The 18,819-nt window shown below is 43.8% G+C and overlaps 1 protein-coding gene across 2 annotated transcripts in view; it reads left to right on the top strand.

Moving 5' to 3' along the window:
- LOC311108803 (protein dispatched homolog 1-like) overlaps positions 1 to 18,819 on the top strand; it is an 86,395-nt gene that overhangs the window by 53,513 nt on the left and 14,063 nt on the right. Inside the window, exons 1-2 of one of the 2 annotated variants that reach the window (XM_084151566.1) lie at positions 6,970 to 7,110; positions 10,966 to 11,605. In XM_084151566.1, the coding sequence (XP_084007692.1) occupies positions 11,007 to 11,605 (599 nt within the window). In that variant the 5' untranslated portion in view covers positions 6,970 to 7,110; positions 10,966 to 11,006. Of the gene's footprint in view, positions 1 to 6,969; positions 7,111 to 10,965; positions 11,606 to 18,819 lie in introns of those variants that run through there. The other variant, XM_084151565.1, reaches the window with a different exon arrangement.

The following is an 18,819-nucleotide window of genomic DNA, read 5'->3' as shown; positions in this document are numbered from 1 at the left end:
CAGAGGCCGGAGTTTGACAGACATCCTCCCACCCCCTATCCTTCCCCTCAGAGGCCGGAGAGGAGCTGCCCTGTCCTGTGTTTGTAGAGCAGGGGCTAGGGGGAAGTTTGACCCTGGAAACCTTTGGCTGTCTTTGGGCAATTCCTCAAAGGCTTAGCCGACCTGATGAACAAATGCTACATTTGGGCTCCTCAAAGAGTCTCTTTCCATTACCCCCACCGGCAAACCCCAGCCTCCTCCTCCTCCCCGGTCGGCTGGACTGCCCTGTCTGTCTCAGCCCTTCGTTATCATCTTAGCAAGCCCAAGATCAAACAACATGGACGGACTCCTTCGTTCCACTGTCACTCTGCTCTATCATTTGTAGTGCCAGTCTCAGTTTGCTAGTGCTCTGAGAGGCCCTGTGTTGTATACACTAAACAAAAATATAAACGCAACATGTAAAGTGTTGGTACCATGTTTCATGAGCTGAAATAAAAGATGCCAGACATTTTCCAATACATACAAAAAGCTTATTTCTCTCAAGGTATGTGCACAAATTTGTTTACATCCCTGTTAGTGAGCATTTCTCATTTGCCAAGATAATCCAGCCACCTGACAGGTGTGGCATATAAAAAATCTGATTAAACAGCATGATCATTACACAGGTGCACCTTGTGCTGGGGACAATACAAGGCCACTCTAAAATGTGCAGTTTTGTCACACAACACAATGCCACAGATGTCTCAAGTTTTGAGGGAGTGTGAAATTGGCATGCTGACTGCAGGAATGTCCACCAGAGCAGTTGCCAGAGAATTTTATATTAATTCCTCTACCATAAGCCTCCTCCAACGTAATTTTAGAGAATTTGTCAGTACGTCCAACCGGCCTCACAACTGCAGACCGAGTGTATGGAGTCATGTGGGGGCGATCAGTTTGCTGATGTCAATGTAGTGAACAGAGTGCCCCATAGTGGCGGTAGGGTTATGGTATGGGCAGGCATAAGCTACAGACAACGAACACAATTGTATTTTATCGATAGCAATTTGAATGCACAAAAATAACGTGACAAGAACCTGAGGCCCATTGTTTTTTTAAGGTATGTGACCAACAAATGCATATCTGTATTCCCAGTCATGTGAAATCCATAGATTAGGGCCTAATGAATTTATTTCAATTGACTGATTTCCTCATATGAACTGTAACTCAGTAAAATCAATGAAATAGTTGCATGTTGCATTTATATTTTTGTTCAGTGTATATACACTACCGGTCAAAGGTTTTAGAACACCTACTCATTCAAGGGTTTTTCTTTATTTTACTATTTTCTACATTTTGTAGGATAATAGTGAAGACATCAAAACTATGAAATAACACATATGGAATCAATTCTTCAAATAGCCAACCTTTGCCTTGATGACAGCTTTGCCCACTCTTGGCATTCTCTCAAACAGCTTCACCTGGAATGCTTTTTCAACAGTCTTGAAGGAGTTCCCACATATGCTGAGCACTTGTTGGCTGCTTTTCATTCACTCTGCAGTCCGACTCATCCCAAACCATCTCAATTTGGTTGAGGTCGGGGGATTTTGGAGGCCAGGTCATCTGATGCAGCACTCCATCACTCTCCTTCTTGGTAAAATAGCCCTTACACAGCCTGGAGGTGTGTTGGGTCATTGTCCTGTTGAAAAACAAATGATAATCCCACTAAGACCAAACCAGATGGGATGGCGTATCACTGCAGAATGCTGTGGTAGCCATGCTGGTTAAGTGTGCCTTGAATTCTAAATAAATCACAGACAGTGTCACCAGCAAAGCACCCCCACACCATAACACCACCATGCTTTACGGTGGGAACTACACTTGCGGAGATCATCCGTTCACCCACACCGCGTCTCACAAAGACACGGCGGTTGGAACCAAAAATCTTCAATTTGGACTCCAGACCAAAGGACAGATTTCCACCGGACTAATGTCCATTGCTTGTGTTTCTTGGCCCAATCAGGTCTCTTCTTATTATTGGTGTCCTTTAGTAGTGGTTTCTTTGCAGCAATTCGACCATGAAGGCCTGATTCACACAGTATCCTCTGAACAGTTGATATTGAGATGTGTCTGTTACTTGAACTCTGTGAAGCATTTATTTGGGCTGCAATTTCTGAGGCTGGTAACTCTAATGAACTTATCCTCTGCAGCAGAGGTAACTCTGGGTCTTCCATTCCTGTGGCGGTCCTCATGAGAGCCAGTTCCATCATAGCTTTTGATGGTTTTTGCGATTGAACTCTTTGGCCTGAATGCCAAGCGTCATGTCTGGAGGAAAGCTGGCACCATCCCTACGGTGAAGCATGGGGGTGGCAGCATCACGCTGTGGGGATGTTTTTCAGTGGCAGGTGTAACCGGTGTGAAATGGCTAGCTAGTTAGCAGTGCGCACTAGTAGCATTTCAATCGGTGACGTCACTCGCTCTGAGACCTTGAAGTAGTTGTTTCCCTTGCTCTGCAAGGGCCGCGGCTTTTGTGGAGCGACGGGTAACGGTGCTTCGAGGGTGACTGTTGTCGATGTGTGCAGAGGGTCCCTGGTTCAAGCCCAGGTAGGGGCGAGGAGAGGGACGGAAGCAACACTGTTACACAGGGACTGGGAGACTAGTCAGGATCAAGGGAAAGATGAACTGAGCAAAGTACAGAGAGATCCTTAATGAAAACTTGCTCCAGAGCGCTCAGGACCTCAGACTGGGGCGAAGTTTCACCTTCCAACAGGACAAAGACCCTAAGCACACAGCCAAGACAACGCAGGAGTGTTGTTATTCTACAATGTAAAAAAATTAGTAGGTGTTCTAAAACTTTTGACTGGTAGTGTAAAATATATATATTTCCACACTGAGGTTGGAATCATACTGTGACATTTTGAAAATGATGATACTGCCCTTTTAGTGTAAGAGCTGTTTGAAAATACTTCCTGAAATGTCAGCCTGTTTTGGTGGGATGGAGTTTTTTGTGGTGACATCACCAGGCAGTAAATTAGTTAATAGACAAATAAGAGAGTTCCAAATCTCTCTGCCAATAACAGCTAGTTTTCAGTTTTCCCCTCCCCACTCAGACCACTCCCAGACAGTCCTAGCAAAATTATTGCTTAAGAAAGGGCTCTTTGCTAAGAAGCTATTGTTGTTTCTTTTTGACCATTTTAACTGAAAACAATCACAGTGAGGTACTTCATTTTTAGCCAGAAATTATTTAATATTGAGATAAAAATAACTGCAAAGGACCTTTTTAAAACTGTGTCATGATCAGAGGAGGAAGTATACCAAGGTGGCTCATCTAACACTTGAGAAGAAGAGGGAGAAATGGGATAGAGGTGGAGAGAGAGAAAGCAGAGGGTGCACTGCCGCTGTATGTGAAAGGAGGACAAAGACCCAGTCGCGCTGCTCCAAAGCCCTGACAACATGTGAAATCCTTTGTAAAAACAACTGTATTAGAGGGCAGAGCCTGCTTTTGTGCCAAAGGGCTTGATGAGGATGGTTGTGGGGTGGGAGGTTACGTCCCAGTCCAAAGTTGGAGCAAGTCTGAAGAACAACCCACTGTTCTAAGAATCATTTCCACTTGTCTTCCCAAACATACACATCTAAGTTGTTTTGTCGGTATATGGCCTAGTAATTCCTTGACCTAAAATAAGTTTGTTCTTGATCATCACAATAATACGCCTATTCCATCCTGAGAGGACTTGAAAGGAAAGGACAAACCATTTATCAGCAAATAACAAAAATGTAATTTTGTTGGCGCTGCCATCAGTCTATCAAAGCGAGTATAGAACAGGTGCTTGTGATCTCATTCACACCTCCAAGCTGTCCATCAACACCTATAAGAGGAATGCAGATTAGCACTATGGCCATCCAGCTACATCACCCCACAGTCACTTTTATTTCAAGCCAAGATTTTTCCAGCTTATTTTCATGTTTTTCTTCTCTTCTGGGAAGGAGGCAGGTCATATGGCTACAGCATGTGGCTGGATGTAGTTCAACTTTCTCCAGCTACTCCAGAAATTCCTTGCACTTCCCCTGAATCTACAACTAGACAGCAAGGATTATTCAGCACATTGACTATTCTTCTAACTGTCTGTGGTCATGGGGAGATGGGAGAGGTGAGGCCTCAGTTAGTGCAGATAAAGTTTAGTGTACTGTAATAAACTTAGATTTATGCCTAACTTAGATGATTGTCTTTGGGCCTTGCCTGTCTCTGGCAGTAAGTCCTGGCTGTCCCTGCGGACTTGGGGAGAGTTAATCGGGTGGGAGATGTCCGTCCTCACTCTGGAGGTGTCAGAGGGGATTGGGTTTCCATGGGTTTCTGAAACCCAGACACACAGAAGCCACAGAGCAATGTGAGCAATGCTGCAAGATACTGCCCCCCCCCCCCCCCCATTACCACATGCAGGGGTTGCAGGGGTTGCACAATGCGGTTCTAACATTACCTGACGGTTCTTGCCTGATTTCAGCTTTCATGATTGCCTATTAGGTCACCGTAAATGTGCTTCCAAATCAAAAACAAGTTGGATCATGTTTAATTTATAGCAGGAAGGCTTTGTGCCGTGCGTGTTCTTTTCTCTTAGCTGTTTGAAGTTTTATGTCCTTGGAATGTGCAAGAGGGAGCGGCTTTGGCTCTCTACCTTGGGCATTTGTGCTGCATTTTGTTTAAGCATAGGCCTAAATGTATTCTGCATCTGTGTAAACCTGAATGTGCATCTTTTGTATGGGATTGTTCAGTTGTCCTACATAATTTTTTTGGTCACCCTAGTACTTTCAACATTACTTTGACCCTTGCATTTAGGAAGTACAAGCTCCAATTGATCATGCTATTTCAAAACGTTATCACATTTCCATTGGTGCTCCAAGTCTTAACAGGGAACATGAATCAAAAAAAGTTTTTGACCATTTTTCTTACAACTCAGTTTTACACCGTCCATTCCTGGAAGAGTTTAGAAACAACTCTCTCCCTTCCTCCTTCCCTCCATTTTCTCCTTTTTTTAATTTTGTTGTTGGCTGACCCTGTCAGTTTGATGAGCTGTGGGTGATCAGTGTTGGGACCAGTATGCTTTGATTACAGCTCCATCGAGTTACTGTGCCCTTTGATGTGGTTTCCCTGCAGTCCAGGGCTGCAGCGGCCCGCCAGCCAGCCTCTTGTTATTTCAAAGGGAGAATCCTCGCTCGACTCGGATGGCCTGGGCTGACCAGGCACATGACCACCACAGGCATGGCTGGATACTGATACACCAGGCTTTAGTGTGATAATCCTACCCACTCATGGGGTTTAATGGGGCTATAGGCACTGCACTTTAACCGTAAAGCTGTTTATTCACACAGAGCTAACTAGCCTGTAATGCAGCCTATACTCAACTGTATATTAATAGGTGATATTCATGTTTGGTCACACGCACAGGCTTTCTTGTTGAATGGGACCTTCTTGGTTCTGAGTTATGTTATTTATTCAAATTGCTTGTTATTATTTTCAATTTGTAGCCTACGTAATGTAGTGTAGGCCTACTGTATATCTGCTTTGCAAGTAGGCCTACATTAGGCTATATTGTTATTGTTGGCTTGTATTAATTTAAACAGGGAAAGTGGTTGTCTAAAGATGTGTGTTGGATGTGGAGAAGTGCTGCTAGGGTAACATTACGATAGCTTATTGAAACTACAGAACTGTAAATATATACTGTATAACACACCATAATGTATACAGCAGTTTACAATTCAATGAAAGTTGATCTGAAAGTTTGCTTGTGGTAAACGGTGTTAAACGCAACTGTTCTAAACATAGGATACTTTCCATGGAGCCAGCACCCTACTGCAGTGCACTGCATATTATGGTGTGCTGTATGAACTGTGTCCTGATGCTAGCAGACAGCTGAAATTAAAGCCAGGTATGGCCTCTCTCTTCCCATGATTCCACGTGATGAAGAACCAATCCTGCTGAGCAGAATGCACAAAAAGTGTCCAAAGATTTTCCAAGAGTCTGGAAGATGAGCTCTTCCATTTTTCATCTTGTGGGAAAGATTGTGATATTGCATGGTGCATAATGTTGGTGAAACAGTCCAAAGGATATGGTAAACATTTTATTGTGTGGCCCAACTGTTGCTTGAGTTTGGTTTTTATCAGAAAGTCCACTGTGAGTTTTCAATCAAACCACAGTTATTTCAAGGGAATGGGCAGGGCCGAGAGGTCTCTGAGGTAAAGGGGAGTATATTTTAGGGGATTATTAAGTTATACAGAACACAGCCAAAGGACTGAACACATCTAGTGTACAATATTTAATTTGGTGTATGATGCCATGGATGTGGTCATAATGAAGGGTTTTGAGGTTAAACAATTTTTTTATTGATACCAAAGAAGTGATTATTTCACTACTTAATAAGTGGTCTGTTGTTGACAGCTGATTTTATTGGCCAGTTTCATTTGTAAATTTGATGTTGGGTCATTATTCTCTCTCACACATCCTCTGACTGGAAATGAGAGTAAAATGGATCTAGATGCCTGGATTCAATATGATCAGCGGTAGATCCGCGTTATAGTGTGCTAATAGCAATGTCCGATTGAGCCGACATATGCAGCATTTACCGTGAAGAGAACATTGCCCTTAAAAGGTGCATAGCCGACAAAGCACGATTGGATTGAATCCGGGGCGTAGAAACCTCTCAATAATAGTCAGTGATTGACTGAATAACATTTTCATCCTAAAACAAGCTCCTAAAAATGTTTTCCTTTTCCTGACGTGATTATGAAATAGAATTAACACTCAAATGTTCGTTTGTTGTGCTGTTTACTAGTGGTGGTGGTGGTGGTGGTGATGAACCTCCGTTCCTCCAGCTGTCGTGTGCTGCAGAGGCACTGATTGGGTTAAAAGTCTCAGAGCATCATAAACATCCTATCAGTGGGCCAGTGCGCAGTCCCAGCTCACCGCCTTCCCGAAACAGGGTGCATGTGTTTGTCATTCTGGCAGACCGCTTCCCGGTTAGAAACGAACTTCTTTCGCCGCGACTTGTTGCTCTTTTTCGGAGTGTTTTGTTGAACAAGTGGTGGATACTGTAAACCGAATATTTTAAACTTCGACGAGCACGAACGGAACGCAAACGTCCAGAGCTTCAACACTCCGATAAGGTATCAAACCTGTGAAACGGTGTACTTTTTATTTATCCGTTAAATGTCGACTATGCATTGATTCTCTGAAAATACGGATGTTTTTACAACCCATAATCTAAATGGTTAAACTATATATTTGTGTCTGTTGTTCCCACTGTTTATGGTACTAAAGAGGGGTTTTAGAATAGGATACAGATAGCTGATTCCGTCTCCGCTGTTGCAAAGTATCGGAACGAAATAATGAAAAGGGCAAGTGATGTTACGGCTAATGTGATGCCCTGGTCTTTTGCTGAACACCGGTGTAGCTCAGAATATTTGTTTTCCTCACATTGTGTAGCCTACATAACTAAGTTGATCAACATTATATTTGGTAGGCTAATATGACCATATAGGCCTATCGACAAAACCGAGAAGCTACTTGAGTGTGACAGCAGCTTCGTTTAAAACGTTAAAGAAAAATGGTGGTCATAACCTACTTTTGAAGATTTAACAAAAACGGCGTTTAACAAATTATTTTATATGGTTTCATATGTCATAATGGTGCAACATATTTTAATTTCTTATTTAATCCTAATGCCTTCTCTGTGGAGCAATGCATTAAATATAATACATTATGGTTATTAATGTATACAAAAGAAACAAGACATTTGTTGCTTATTTTCATTTGAGCTTCACATTGATTGTTTGTGGCATGATGATGTTATGATTACTACACCAGACCAGCTTATTTACCAATTTTAACTTGAGACACTGTACTAGCCTTGAGCAAGCCAACGTCAAATAGGTATGGAAAACCTAGCTGTGGAAATGGGCCAAAGGGTCAGCCTTGTCAAAAGCTTCTCCCACACTAGAATACGAATGTCAAAGTCCTCATACATAGTCCTCTCAGGCATGTACTTGTAGCTTCCAAGATAATAACTTCAGCCTAATAACATAATTTAACTGTCTTGACTGAGTCCTCATAATTACTGTCTATTAGCTTTAATTGAGGGGATGATGTACTTTGCCTTCTGCTGCATACTTGGTAGTTGCACAGGTCTCACCCCATAATCATGAACTCAACATGAAAGCAGAAAAACGCATCCCGTTATTCTCAACCTTTCCAGTTTCCACAGACCTCATGTTGGTCAAACAGTTTGACAGTCAGTTCTTAAAACCACTGCACTCAAAACCAAAATGAGTTTTCAGATCAATGTTTGCAGATACACACTGAAAAATGGAGCTATAAATAGCTCATTGTTTATTAATTTACAAAAAGTTAAGGACATGTTGTCGGTGTGCTTTTTTTAGGGCAGTCGTTCCACACTGTGATCTATCCGTTATTTCCTAAGGGCACAGACACCTGTTTGTGGCAGACTGCAGACTGGCCTAGATGTCTCACCTGGATGGCATTGCTCAGTATTGGCGCACACACAGCCTCCAATTGAATTCCTGTGGCAGTGGAGCAATGTTGAAAGTAGATGAGTACAGCTAGAAGGATGCATTATTAGGTTGTGCAACTGATTATTTAGCCAAGAATAATCACCATTTTCATATCACATTTTCATTGACAAATGACCAGGCTACTCTCTTAAGTCTCTTTTTCACACTTCTTAATTGTTTCATTGCCAGCTTTTGTATCGTTGTTGCTAACTTGTCATGTTTGGTAGACTGAAGACATAACCCTAGTTTCCCCTGCACTGCCTGCTATTCAGAGCTCTTCAGACAGAGAGAGGTTGAAGTTCTCCTTCTCTCCCCCATTCCCAAAGCTCTGACCCGACCTGGCTGTCAGTCTCATGTTACCCCTTCACTCATGTTGAGGCATCGCAGAACACAATCATTCACATTCACTGCATGGCATGGCTGTTTCCCTGCATGGGCATGAAGTTTAGCCTAGTAGGCTATATGATATATCCTAATGGGTGTCGGTTGAACACAAACACATCCAGTTTAGTTTGCCATCAAAATATTTGATATAGCCTACGTCTGTGTATACTGTGTTTGCATGCTGTCAAATGGAGACAAGCCGAACTTAGAGAAATGGGTCTGTAGTGAGTTTTTTGTAGGGAAAGTAATTTGCAAGTAAGCTGTGTCATGTCAAGTTTGTCTTGACAGATATGTGAAGGTTTTTAAAAGCAAAATGTCTACAAGGTAGGTAAAATAAGGAAGCCTTAAGTCCAATGCAGCTGTTTTTATCTCCATATCAAATCATTTCTGGGTAACAATTAAGTACCTTACTGTGATTGTTTTCAATAAAAATGGACAAAAAGAAACAAAAATAGCTTCTTAGACATTTCTTAAGCAATAATTTTGGTAGAACTGTCTGGGATTGGTTTGTGTGGGGAGGGGGAAATGGAAAACTAGCTGTTATTAGCAGAGAGGTTTGGAACTCTCTTATTGGTCTATTAGCTAATTTACCACCTAGTGATGTCACCAGGCAGGCCAAAGCTTCATCCCACCAAAACAGGCTGACATTTTTTTAACAGCTCTAACACAAAAAAAAAGCTATATCCTAATTTTCACAATTTCACACTATTATTCCAACCTCATAGTGTGGAAATGTATTTAAAACACAGGAAAATCGCATGTTTGAGTGCCGTGGGCCTTTAAAATGTTGCATATTGTATCAAATAGGAACATTTAAAGGGGAATAGAAGCTACATTCAGCAGATTTAGTTTTAAGGCAATATGTTATCAGTTATGATCTGGTAGTAATAGTGTATTGCTATGCACTGTAGTACATTTCCATCTACTAGTGCACTTCCATGTCTATCTCTGTCCTAGGCATGATGTGGATGAAGTAGACCGTATTGTGTGGGAACTAGTGAGAAGTAGTTTTTCCTCACAACCTCAGCCAACCTCAGCCATGCTCTACCAATTGAGCTACACGGGACCGTCTAATGTGTAGGGGAGTCCTGGGAGATGAGGTTCTCCCAGGACTCCCCTACACATTAGACGGTCCCGTGTAGCTCAATTGGTAGAGCATGGCGCTACGGGGGACCAGTACGGAAATATATGCACTCACTATTGTAAGTCACTCTGGATAAGAGCGTCTGCTAAATAACTAAAATGTAAAATGTACTGAGTGCGATGTATTCATCTGGGTTCACGTCAAGTCTGTTTCAGCGGGGGTTGGAGTTCGGCAACATAATCATTCCAACTTCACAACCCACCACAACCGTGCATTAACTGTGAAAGGCAATTCACTGCTTTTGAAGTGTGTTAAACATATCATGGTGAAACAATACTTTATTTTTTTCCTCTTACTCTAAAATGTCCCAACTGAAGGCATTTTACATTACACATGGACATAGGCTGAAAGTATTCTGTCATAGGGGCTGAAACTCTAGCAACATGAAGACTTGGAGACCTCTGTTTAATCTCATTCTGTTGGAACCGTTTTATAATTTTCATAATGTAGAGAGAGCGCACGCTTCCCTGCACACAGGCTGCCAATTCATACCCTATGGTATTCATACTTTATAAATCACACTATTCAGACAAAAATGGCAATGAAGAAGATGGGGAAACTACTATTTCCCCTTTAGCTTTGAGTAAATCAATGAAGATTGATCCCTTCTTAACTTTGTCTTGCTTGTACCTTCCTGGTCCAGAAAGAGCAAGTTAATAATCTGTTTTGCTGACTGTTCATTGCATCCTGTTCAGATCTGAGTTTTGAGTGTGAACCCTTGTGCGTTTTACGCTCTTCATCCTCTCCCCTTTGCCCACACAGTTCCCTGGGCTCAGGCCTCCACACGCTCTCCTCTTGCTGCTCTGCTCAGCTCAGCTCATCAGCTCTGAATAGAGTCAATGTTCAACTGAATGTCAACATGGCTGGCAACAGTAAAGAGTTAACTATGCGCCTGTCTGCTTTTCCTCCCATTTCTTCTGCAGAGGAGTGGCAAACCCCGCGCCAGGCCGGCAGGAAGAGGACCATGGCCCTGAGCGACGCCAACGGTGACCTCCTGCTCCTCAGCGATGCCAGCCTGCCACCCAGCGTCACCACGACGGCCACTGCCACCGGCAGCCCAGCTCCCAGTGCCAGCCTCAGCAGCACGGAAGGAGGGGACCTCAGCGTTGTTTCCACACCTAGAACACAGCAGAGGCAGAGGCACCAACCAAGGCCAACGCCTCCACACAAGGAGCCCCAGCAGAGATCCAGAGTGAGTCAGAACGGAGGCGCCGTCAAGCAGAACGGCTCCCTTAGGGCCCCTTCCTCCTCCACCTCCTCTTCGCACCTCACAGACTCTCAAAGGTTGGCCAAGCTCCTGCCCTCCGCCCTTTCCACCACCTCCTCCCCCTCGCCTCCTCCGCTGTCTCCACCTCCCCCGTGCTGCCACCGCTGCCCATTCCATCCCCCCCTGTGCTGCCACGGCAACCAGCAGGAGTGCCACATCTTCCAGACCCATGCCCCCGCCCTGCCACTGCACCCGGGCTCCTGCTCCTGCTGCCTGCAGGCCTCCCCTCCATCCCTCTGTTTACACCACCGCTGGCAGGAGCACCTCCAGAACCAGCCCAATGTGGCCGGCCTCAGGTACGTGTGTGACGACTGTGTTTGTGCGCCTGTTCGTGCTTCTCTCTGCCATGGGGTGGCCTCAGGCATATCTCTACTACCCTGCCTCTCCAACAGAAGCCCTTTAATTTCATTTCCCTGCCGAATGGGTGGTGACTGAATGCTTACTAACATGTCACAGTTAGGGTTGCAAAGGGAGGTTGTTACTGGAAACTTTAAGTTTACCAGTAAACTACCAGAATTTGGTGGCAGTTGTGAATAAAGACAATAGTTTGAAGAGTTGCAGAGTGAATTGAAAATAATGCCATTGTTGATTAGATGCTTTTTTCATTAATTAGGCTAATTTCTCTTGAAAATATATATGAAGACATTTTTTAAAAGTTATTCAATTATAAATGACAATAGATTGCTGTAAATTACCGGTAGCATTGCAATCCTAGTCACAGTATTTAGGGATAATGTTATGGGTGGTTTGCAGTACCATATGTACATTACTGTTTAAGAATATGTACATAAATGTAACTGAAGCCTTGACTTTTTCCCCAGTTATGCTTCAGAGGAATGAGTTTTGAGTCAACTTTATGTAGGGCAGGTTTTAACTTCTGATAGTGAAATATCTGAAACATTGTCAACATTTGCTATGATTACATTAAATTGTAATTTGCATTACACCATGTCAATCATGCAACTGCTTGCATGCCTCAGCATTGGACCCTGTATTGAGAAATCAATACATCATTTTAAATGCCTTCCTTCATTTTCTCTCCTCACACATATCTAAGTTCAGCTCTATAATCCCTCTGCCTGCCTGTTGTCCCAGTCCTGAATGTTCTGCTGTGTGGAGGTCAAGGTTGTTGTCCTCGGGAGATAACCTGTAGGCCCAGGGGCCAGCCAGGTACCCAGGGAGCACAGTACCTGCACCCCCAAGCCCCAATGAAAGAGAGCTTTGAGAGCCCCAGGGGCTGCAGGGCCGCTGTCCCTCCCCAGGCCCCAGCCCGTCTGATCAATCCACAGGGAATGTCCCCCTGGCCTCCCCTCGCTCATCGGCACTGAGGCTTTTCTAGGAGAGGTGCTGATGGTTTGATGGTCTGTCTGTCCTCTTTCCCAGACAAACACAATACAGACAGTACGAACACACAGCTCAGCCAGACTAGATCATCTCTGCAAGTATGTCTAGCCGGGGACCGGAGTCTCCTCCGTGCTCCATCCCCTTATTGTTCTAGCGGCGGAGAAAGACCCTCAAGTATATTTATTGAACATATACTAACTACGAATAAACAATAGTTTTGACTCTTGTGGAAGTTGTTTAGTTTATTTGTTGTTGGCGGTGTACTACTAGTTGTTAGAGGCTTCAGTAGAGCTAGTCTTGGGACACGTGAGTTGAAAGTAAAAATAAAACACACAAAAAAACACATGCACAACACAGCTGTTTCATGGACTTACACACACTCAAGCACATTCCCTGCGTTCAGACTGGGATGGTGGTATTGAACTCATTTGTTTGCAAACATTTTTTTAAGAGGGACGTATTTAGCATCTCGTTTTTCCCCCCTTCCTCCAAACCACAGACTGAATCATTATGAAACTGGAACCATTTAATGCTTTCCTAATCATTTACACAGTTCTATATTTATCTGCAACTCCACAGCAAACAAAATAAAATATAAATATTGCAGATGTCATTATTTACTCATGTCAGCTCCTCTTCATGGTAGCAAGTACTTTCGGGAGGTTGAACTGTGTAAGACTATATTTTTGCTTACTTTCCGCATGGAAATTTCCTACCAAATTGAATTAGATCCCTGTAACTCCATTAGAAAGATGCTCTCTGTGGGTGGCTTGGAGAGCTTAGGTTTATGTACTCGTATCGGGTGGGCACAAACTCCATCCATGCACATTATGCAGTTGGGTGGGAAAAGTGTGGCAAAGGAAAGCATTTCAGCCATTTGGATGCATTCTGTGGCTTTCGTAAAAAATAAATAATATATATATATATATATATATATTACACACACACACAGTGAGGGGAAAAAAGTATTTGATCCCCTGCTGATTTTTGTACGTTTGCCCACTGACAAAGAAATGATCATTCTATAATTTTAATGGTAGGTTTATTTGAACAGTGAGAGACAGAATAACATAAACAAGAATCCAGAAAAACGCATGTCAAAAATGTTATAAATTGATTTGCATTTTAATGAGGGAAATAAGTATTTGACCCCACTCCAAAACATGACTTAGTACTTGGTGGCAAAACCCTTGTAGTTGGCCACCAGGTTTGCAAACATCTCAGGGGGGATTTTGTCCCACTCCTCTTTGCAGATCTTCTCCAAGTCATTAAGGTTTCGAGGCTGACGTTTGGCAACTCGAACATTCAGCTCCCTCCACAGATTTTCTATGGGATTAAGGTCTGGAGACTGGCTAGGCCACTCCAGGACCTTAATGTGCTTCTTCTTGAGCCACTCCTTTGTTGCCTTGGCCGTGTGTTTTGGGTCATTGTCATGCTGGAATACCCATCCACGACCCATTGTCAATGCCCTGGCTGAGGGAAGGAGGTTCTCACCCAAGATTTGACGGTACATGGCCCCGTCCATCGTCCCTTTGATGCGGTGAAGTTGTCCTATCCCCTTAGCAGAAAAACACCCCCAAAGCATAATGTTTCCACCTCCATGTTTGACAGTGGGGATGGTGTTCTTGGGGTCATAGGCAGCATTCCTCCTCCTCCAAACACGGCGAGTTGAGTTGACGCCAAAGAGCTCAATTTTGGTCTCATCTGACCACAACACTTTCACCCAGTTCTCCTCTGAATCATTCAGATGTTCATTGGCAAACTTCAGACGGGCATGTATATGTGCTTTCTTGAGCAGGGGGACCTTGCGGGCGCTGCAGGATTTCAGTCCTTCACGGCGTAGTGTGTTACCAATTGTTTTCTTGGAGACTATGGTCCCAGCTGCCTTGAGATCATTGACAAGATCCTCCCGTGTAGTTCTGGGCTGATTCCTCACCGTTCTCATGATCATTGCAACTCCACGAGGTGAGATCTTGCATGGAGCCCCAGGCCGAGGGAGATTGACAGTTCTTTTGTGTTTCTTCCATTTGCGAATAATCGCACCAACTGTTGTCACCTTCTCACCAAGCTGCTTGGCGATGGTCTTGTAGCCCATTCCAGCCTTGTGTAGGTCTACAATCTTGTCCCTGACATCCTTGGAGAGCTCTTTGGTCTTGGCCATGGTGGAGAGTTTGGAATCTGATTGAATGATTGCTTCTGTGGACAGGTGTCTTTTATACAGGTAACAAACTGAGATTAGGAGCACTCCCTTTAAGATGTGCTCCTAATCTCAGCTCGTTACCTGTATAAAAAAACACCTGGGAGCCAGAAATCTTTCTGATTGAGAGGGGGTCAAATACTTATTTCCCTCATTAAAATGCAAATCAATTTATAACATTTTTGACATGCGTTTTTCTGGATTTTTGTTTTGTTATTCTGTCTCTCACTGTTCAAATAAACCTACCATTAAAATTATAGACTGATCATTTCTTTGTCAGTGGGCAAACGTACAAAATCAGCAGGGGATCAAATACTTTTTTCCCTCACTGTGTGTGTGTGTGTGTGTGTGTGTATATATATATATATATATATATATATATATATATATATATATATATATATATATATATATATATATATATATATATATATATATATATATATATATATATATATATATAATCCATGTCTGAATGAAGAGCAGATGTTCCTCAGCCATGTGCCCCTCTAATGTTGAACGGTTCTGTATTTAGTAAACAGGTCCCTCTTGTTCTGTGATGGCAGGTTTGAATTAAAGGGCAATGTTGAGTTGCTCTCAAATCCGATCCCCTGTAGAGTGGTATTGTGCCTCCAATGTCTCCGGAGAGATTGGAGATTGGAAGATAAGAGAGAAGGATAAGCCTGGCTGTCTGGTACAGTCTCCCAGTCCCTGGCTGGCCCCAGACGTTCAGGGCTTTGGGCCTCTCCTTTTTCCCCGTGTTGGAGCACGATGCGCCACAGAATCCCTCTTCGCATGGAGGGAGAGGCTTTTTAATGCCTTGGTAATTTGAGGGTACGAAGTCAGACAAGATCGTGTCAAATATCAGTTTGATCTCAAAGGCTGTAATCCATGAGATTAGGCAGGGGATTACGTGTATGATCACAGCACTTGGTCGTTACGCCCTGCTATAGAGACCCCCTCCTCCTTCCGATAAGGTTGCACTGTAGTTTCTTCCCCAGGCTTTTCAGGCCTTTGTGTGTTTGTCCAAGAACTATACAATCAGGAACTATATAACTCCTGTTGAGACACATACATACATACAAAGTATTAATCCACCCATTGTAAAATTACAGTCTCTCTCGATCTCTCTGTTTTACTCTGAGAAGTGAATGGATTTATTCTTGGATGTAATGATCGAAATCCACTATTAAGGAAAAGGTCAGCTCAGCAGATTGGTTGAGCAGAGGAAGGATATATATCTTGGTCTGGGAAATGCATGAAGATTGTCAGTGTCTGAATGGTAAGATGGTGACTATGATTTGAGGATCAGGAGGAAACGGTCAGTCAGAGCAGTAGATAAGTCTGTGACCTTCGGAAGTCAGCTGTTTGGCTGTCGTTTGACTGCAGTTAGCCTCATCTCAATAGGTTTTCAGGCTCTGGGTTCTTCCAAGCCTGTAATTGTCTTGATAGAATGCTCTCAAGGCACCTTTCAGCTCTAGCTGCACTCCCAGATAGAGAGCTGCATCTACCTGTGCTGCCGAGACTGGCCTGACCTTTCATGGCTGAACAACCCCCAAAGAGCCTGCTGACACTGAACTATTCAGGGTCACGTCATGATTGTAACCTCTCTCTTCACACTCTCCACTCACCCGGGGAGTGGTTTTGCCAATGCGTTGCTTCCTGCTACATTCCTGTTATTTTAGCGGCCACAAGTTTGGATTGGTTTCATGCCTTCTCGGATAGCAGGCATTCCTTCCCTTTTCTAAAGAAAGGTATATTTTTGGTATCTCATGCCTGTTTGATTTCGTACGCAAGTACAGTTTCTTGACTGGAGGCAGGTGGTTTCCATGGTACACAGGAAAACGTATAAAAACATGACACCTCATCCGGCCGGAACGTTTCATCATATTGGATGAAGTTAGGAATTCCTATCAGTTGAATATGCGATTATGACATATGAATTCATAGCCTGTAGTTTTTGAGAACTCTCAAAGGTTTACCTTAAACATTTTTTTTTTAATCATGACTCTTTTCCCCAGTGAGACATCTCTTTTGGAAACATTAACTAATATACCAAGCTGTCTGACAGCTGCAAGCCCCGACCGGCCAAGCGGCCTGAAAATGATCTTTGTGCTATGGATTTCAGGGTGCCAGTTTGACAAGGCTTTGCGCATTATCAAAAATAACAACTGTTTGCGATGCCTGCTGCGGTCTGAGGAGCCTGGAGACCTTGATGTGAACCCTTGTGAAGTAGCGGCAGGGCTTTTCACGCTAGCGTTTTATCCATTTGGCCCATTAACCACTATACAGAGACATCCATCACGCCCAGCCTCTGCCCTGACTGCTAAAGAAGCACCCTGGTGTCTCTGGGGAGATCAGGGGAAAGGAGAGACGAGCACCGCCTGCCCCAGAAAGACACAAAACATGAGGGAAAGCAGGGAGGGAGGGAGCGGCCTGGTTCTATTTTATCTCCACCCTGTAATTCCACAGAACTACCCAGTTTGCGTCCAGAGCGTTCCGTTGACTTCTTAGAACAAGTCTGCATCTATGTAGTGTGGAGTGAGTTAAGCACAGTCAGTAGCCTAGTACACCACAGCACGCACTCCAGCCCATTCCTGATCAAGGGAGGTGTGTGTGTGTGTGTGTGTGTGTGTGTGTTAATGATTTAGCCTACTACATGAGTACAGGGAGAAGCTCCATTGACAGTAAGTCAACACTACTCTGTTTCTGCCCTCAGGGCTCAGGGTTGTACATTATGTTTTTACCCCATGCATACCTTTACACAGGACCAACAGAATTGAACCAAAAAGCTTTTTTCTTCCCCCTCAGGGACAATTTATCACCTACTTTGACACTCCGAGACACTTCTGCCTGTTGTAAAACTTGAGCAATGGGACCCTCCGGGCCTGTTACTTCGGCAGTTAATTTGCTGTTGAAGGTGGCAATCTGGATCTCTTAAAAGCTTGTAAGCCGCGTTTGTTGATGTTAGACATTTTCACCTGAAGAAACCCATCTTAATGATCCAAGTTACATGTTGTTAAGTCATGAACATTTCAGCTAGTTCTGAAGACCAGTGGGTATGTCCACTCCCTTTTTCAAATAGCAGTATTATAATTGAAGAGGAGGGATAGAGTGGGGTCGCTGTTGCCTTAGTGTGGTGTTTTTCCTCATTCCTCCCTGAAGGATGAGTGATGGGAAGAAGTTTACTGAGGACATACGCTAGTAGTGTGTCCCATGTGTGAACCTTCTCCTACTCCGGCTGCTCTCATCCACGGGTGAGGGAGTTGGGGGGTGAGAGGGAATTGGGGGGTGAGGCAGCTGACTCCCGTACCTGCGCGGGCGGATAATAAGAGGGGTGAGCTCCCAGTGCCCCTGCTCCAGACCCTGCTTTATACTGTATGGCCCCTAAGCATGAGGCAAAGCAAAGCCCATAAAGGTACCCACCCAAGATCAAAGAGCCATACTATCCTATAAACCAGGATCAAAGCTGGATCTGAACAGCACTCTGTCATAACTTCAAATTAGGTTGCTCTTTTTTCTTCTTCTGGTGGAGGGAACAGTTGGTGAGGCTTCAGTTGGATAAAGGAGGGCTGAGGCTGGCTGGCTGGCTGGGGCTGGTTGGTATTATCTCCACCCTCTGGGGCTCTAGGCCTGCACTACAGGTCCTCCCACGGCTGACTCGGCTCCCTGGGGGAATAGGCATAATGGAAGATTTGATAAGATTTGTGTAATGCTTTATAAATAGTTGTTAGCATGTAATATGCTAAACTTGTGGTCCTCTGTAGCTCAGCGTGGTCCTCTGTAGCTCAGCTGGTAGAGCACGGCGCTTGTAACGCCAAGGTAGTGGGTTCGAACCCCGGGACCACCCATACACAAAAATGTATGCACGCATGACTGTAAGTCGCTTTGGATAAAAGCGTCTGCTAAATGGCTTATTATTATTATTTATAATATGAGCCCTTATAACAACCTATCCAAGTGGTATAT

This window comes from Coregonus lavaretus, assembly GCF_964263955.1.
Source record: "Coregonus lavaretus genome assembly, chromosome: 33".
Lineage (NCBI taxonomy): Eukaryota > Metazoa > Chordata > Actinopteri > Salmoniformes > Salmonidae > Coregonus > Coregonus lavaretus.
The sequence above is the reverse complement of the archived record's forward strand: the minus strand, read 5'-3'. Positions and strand labels throughout refer to the sequence as shown.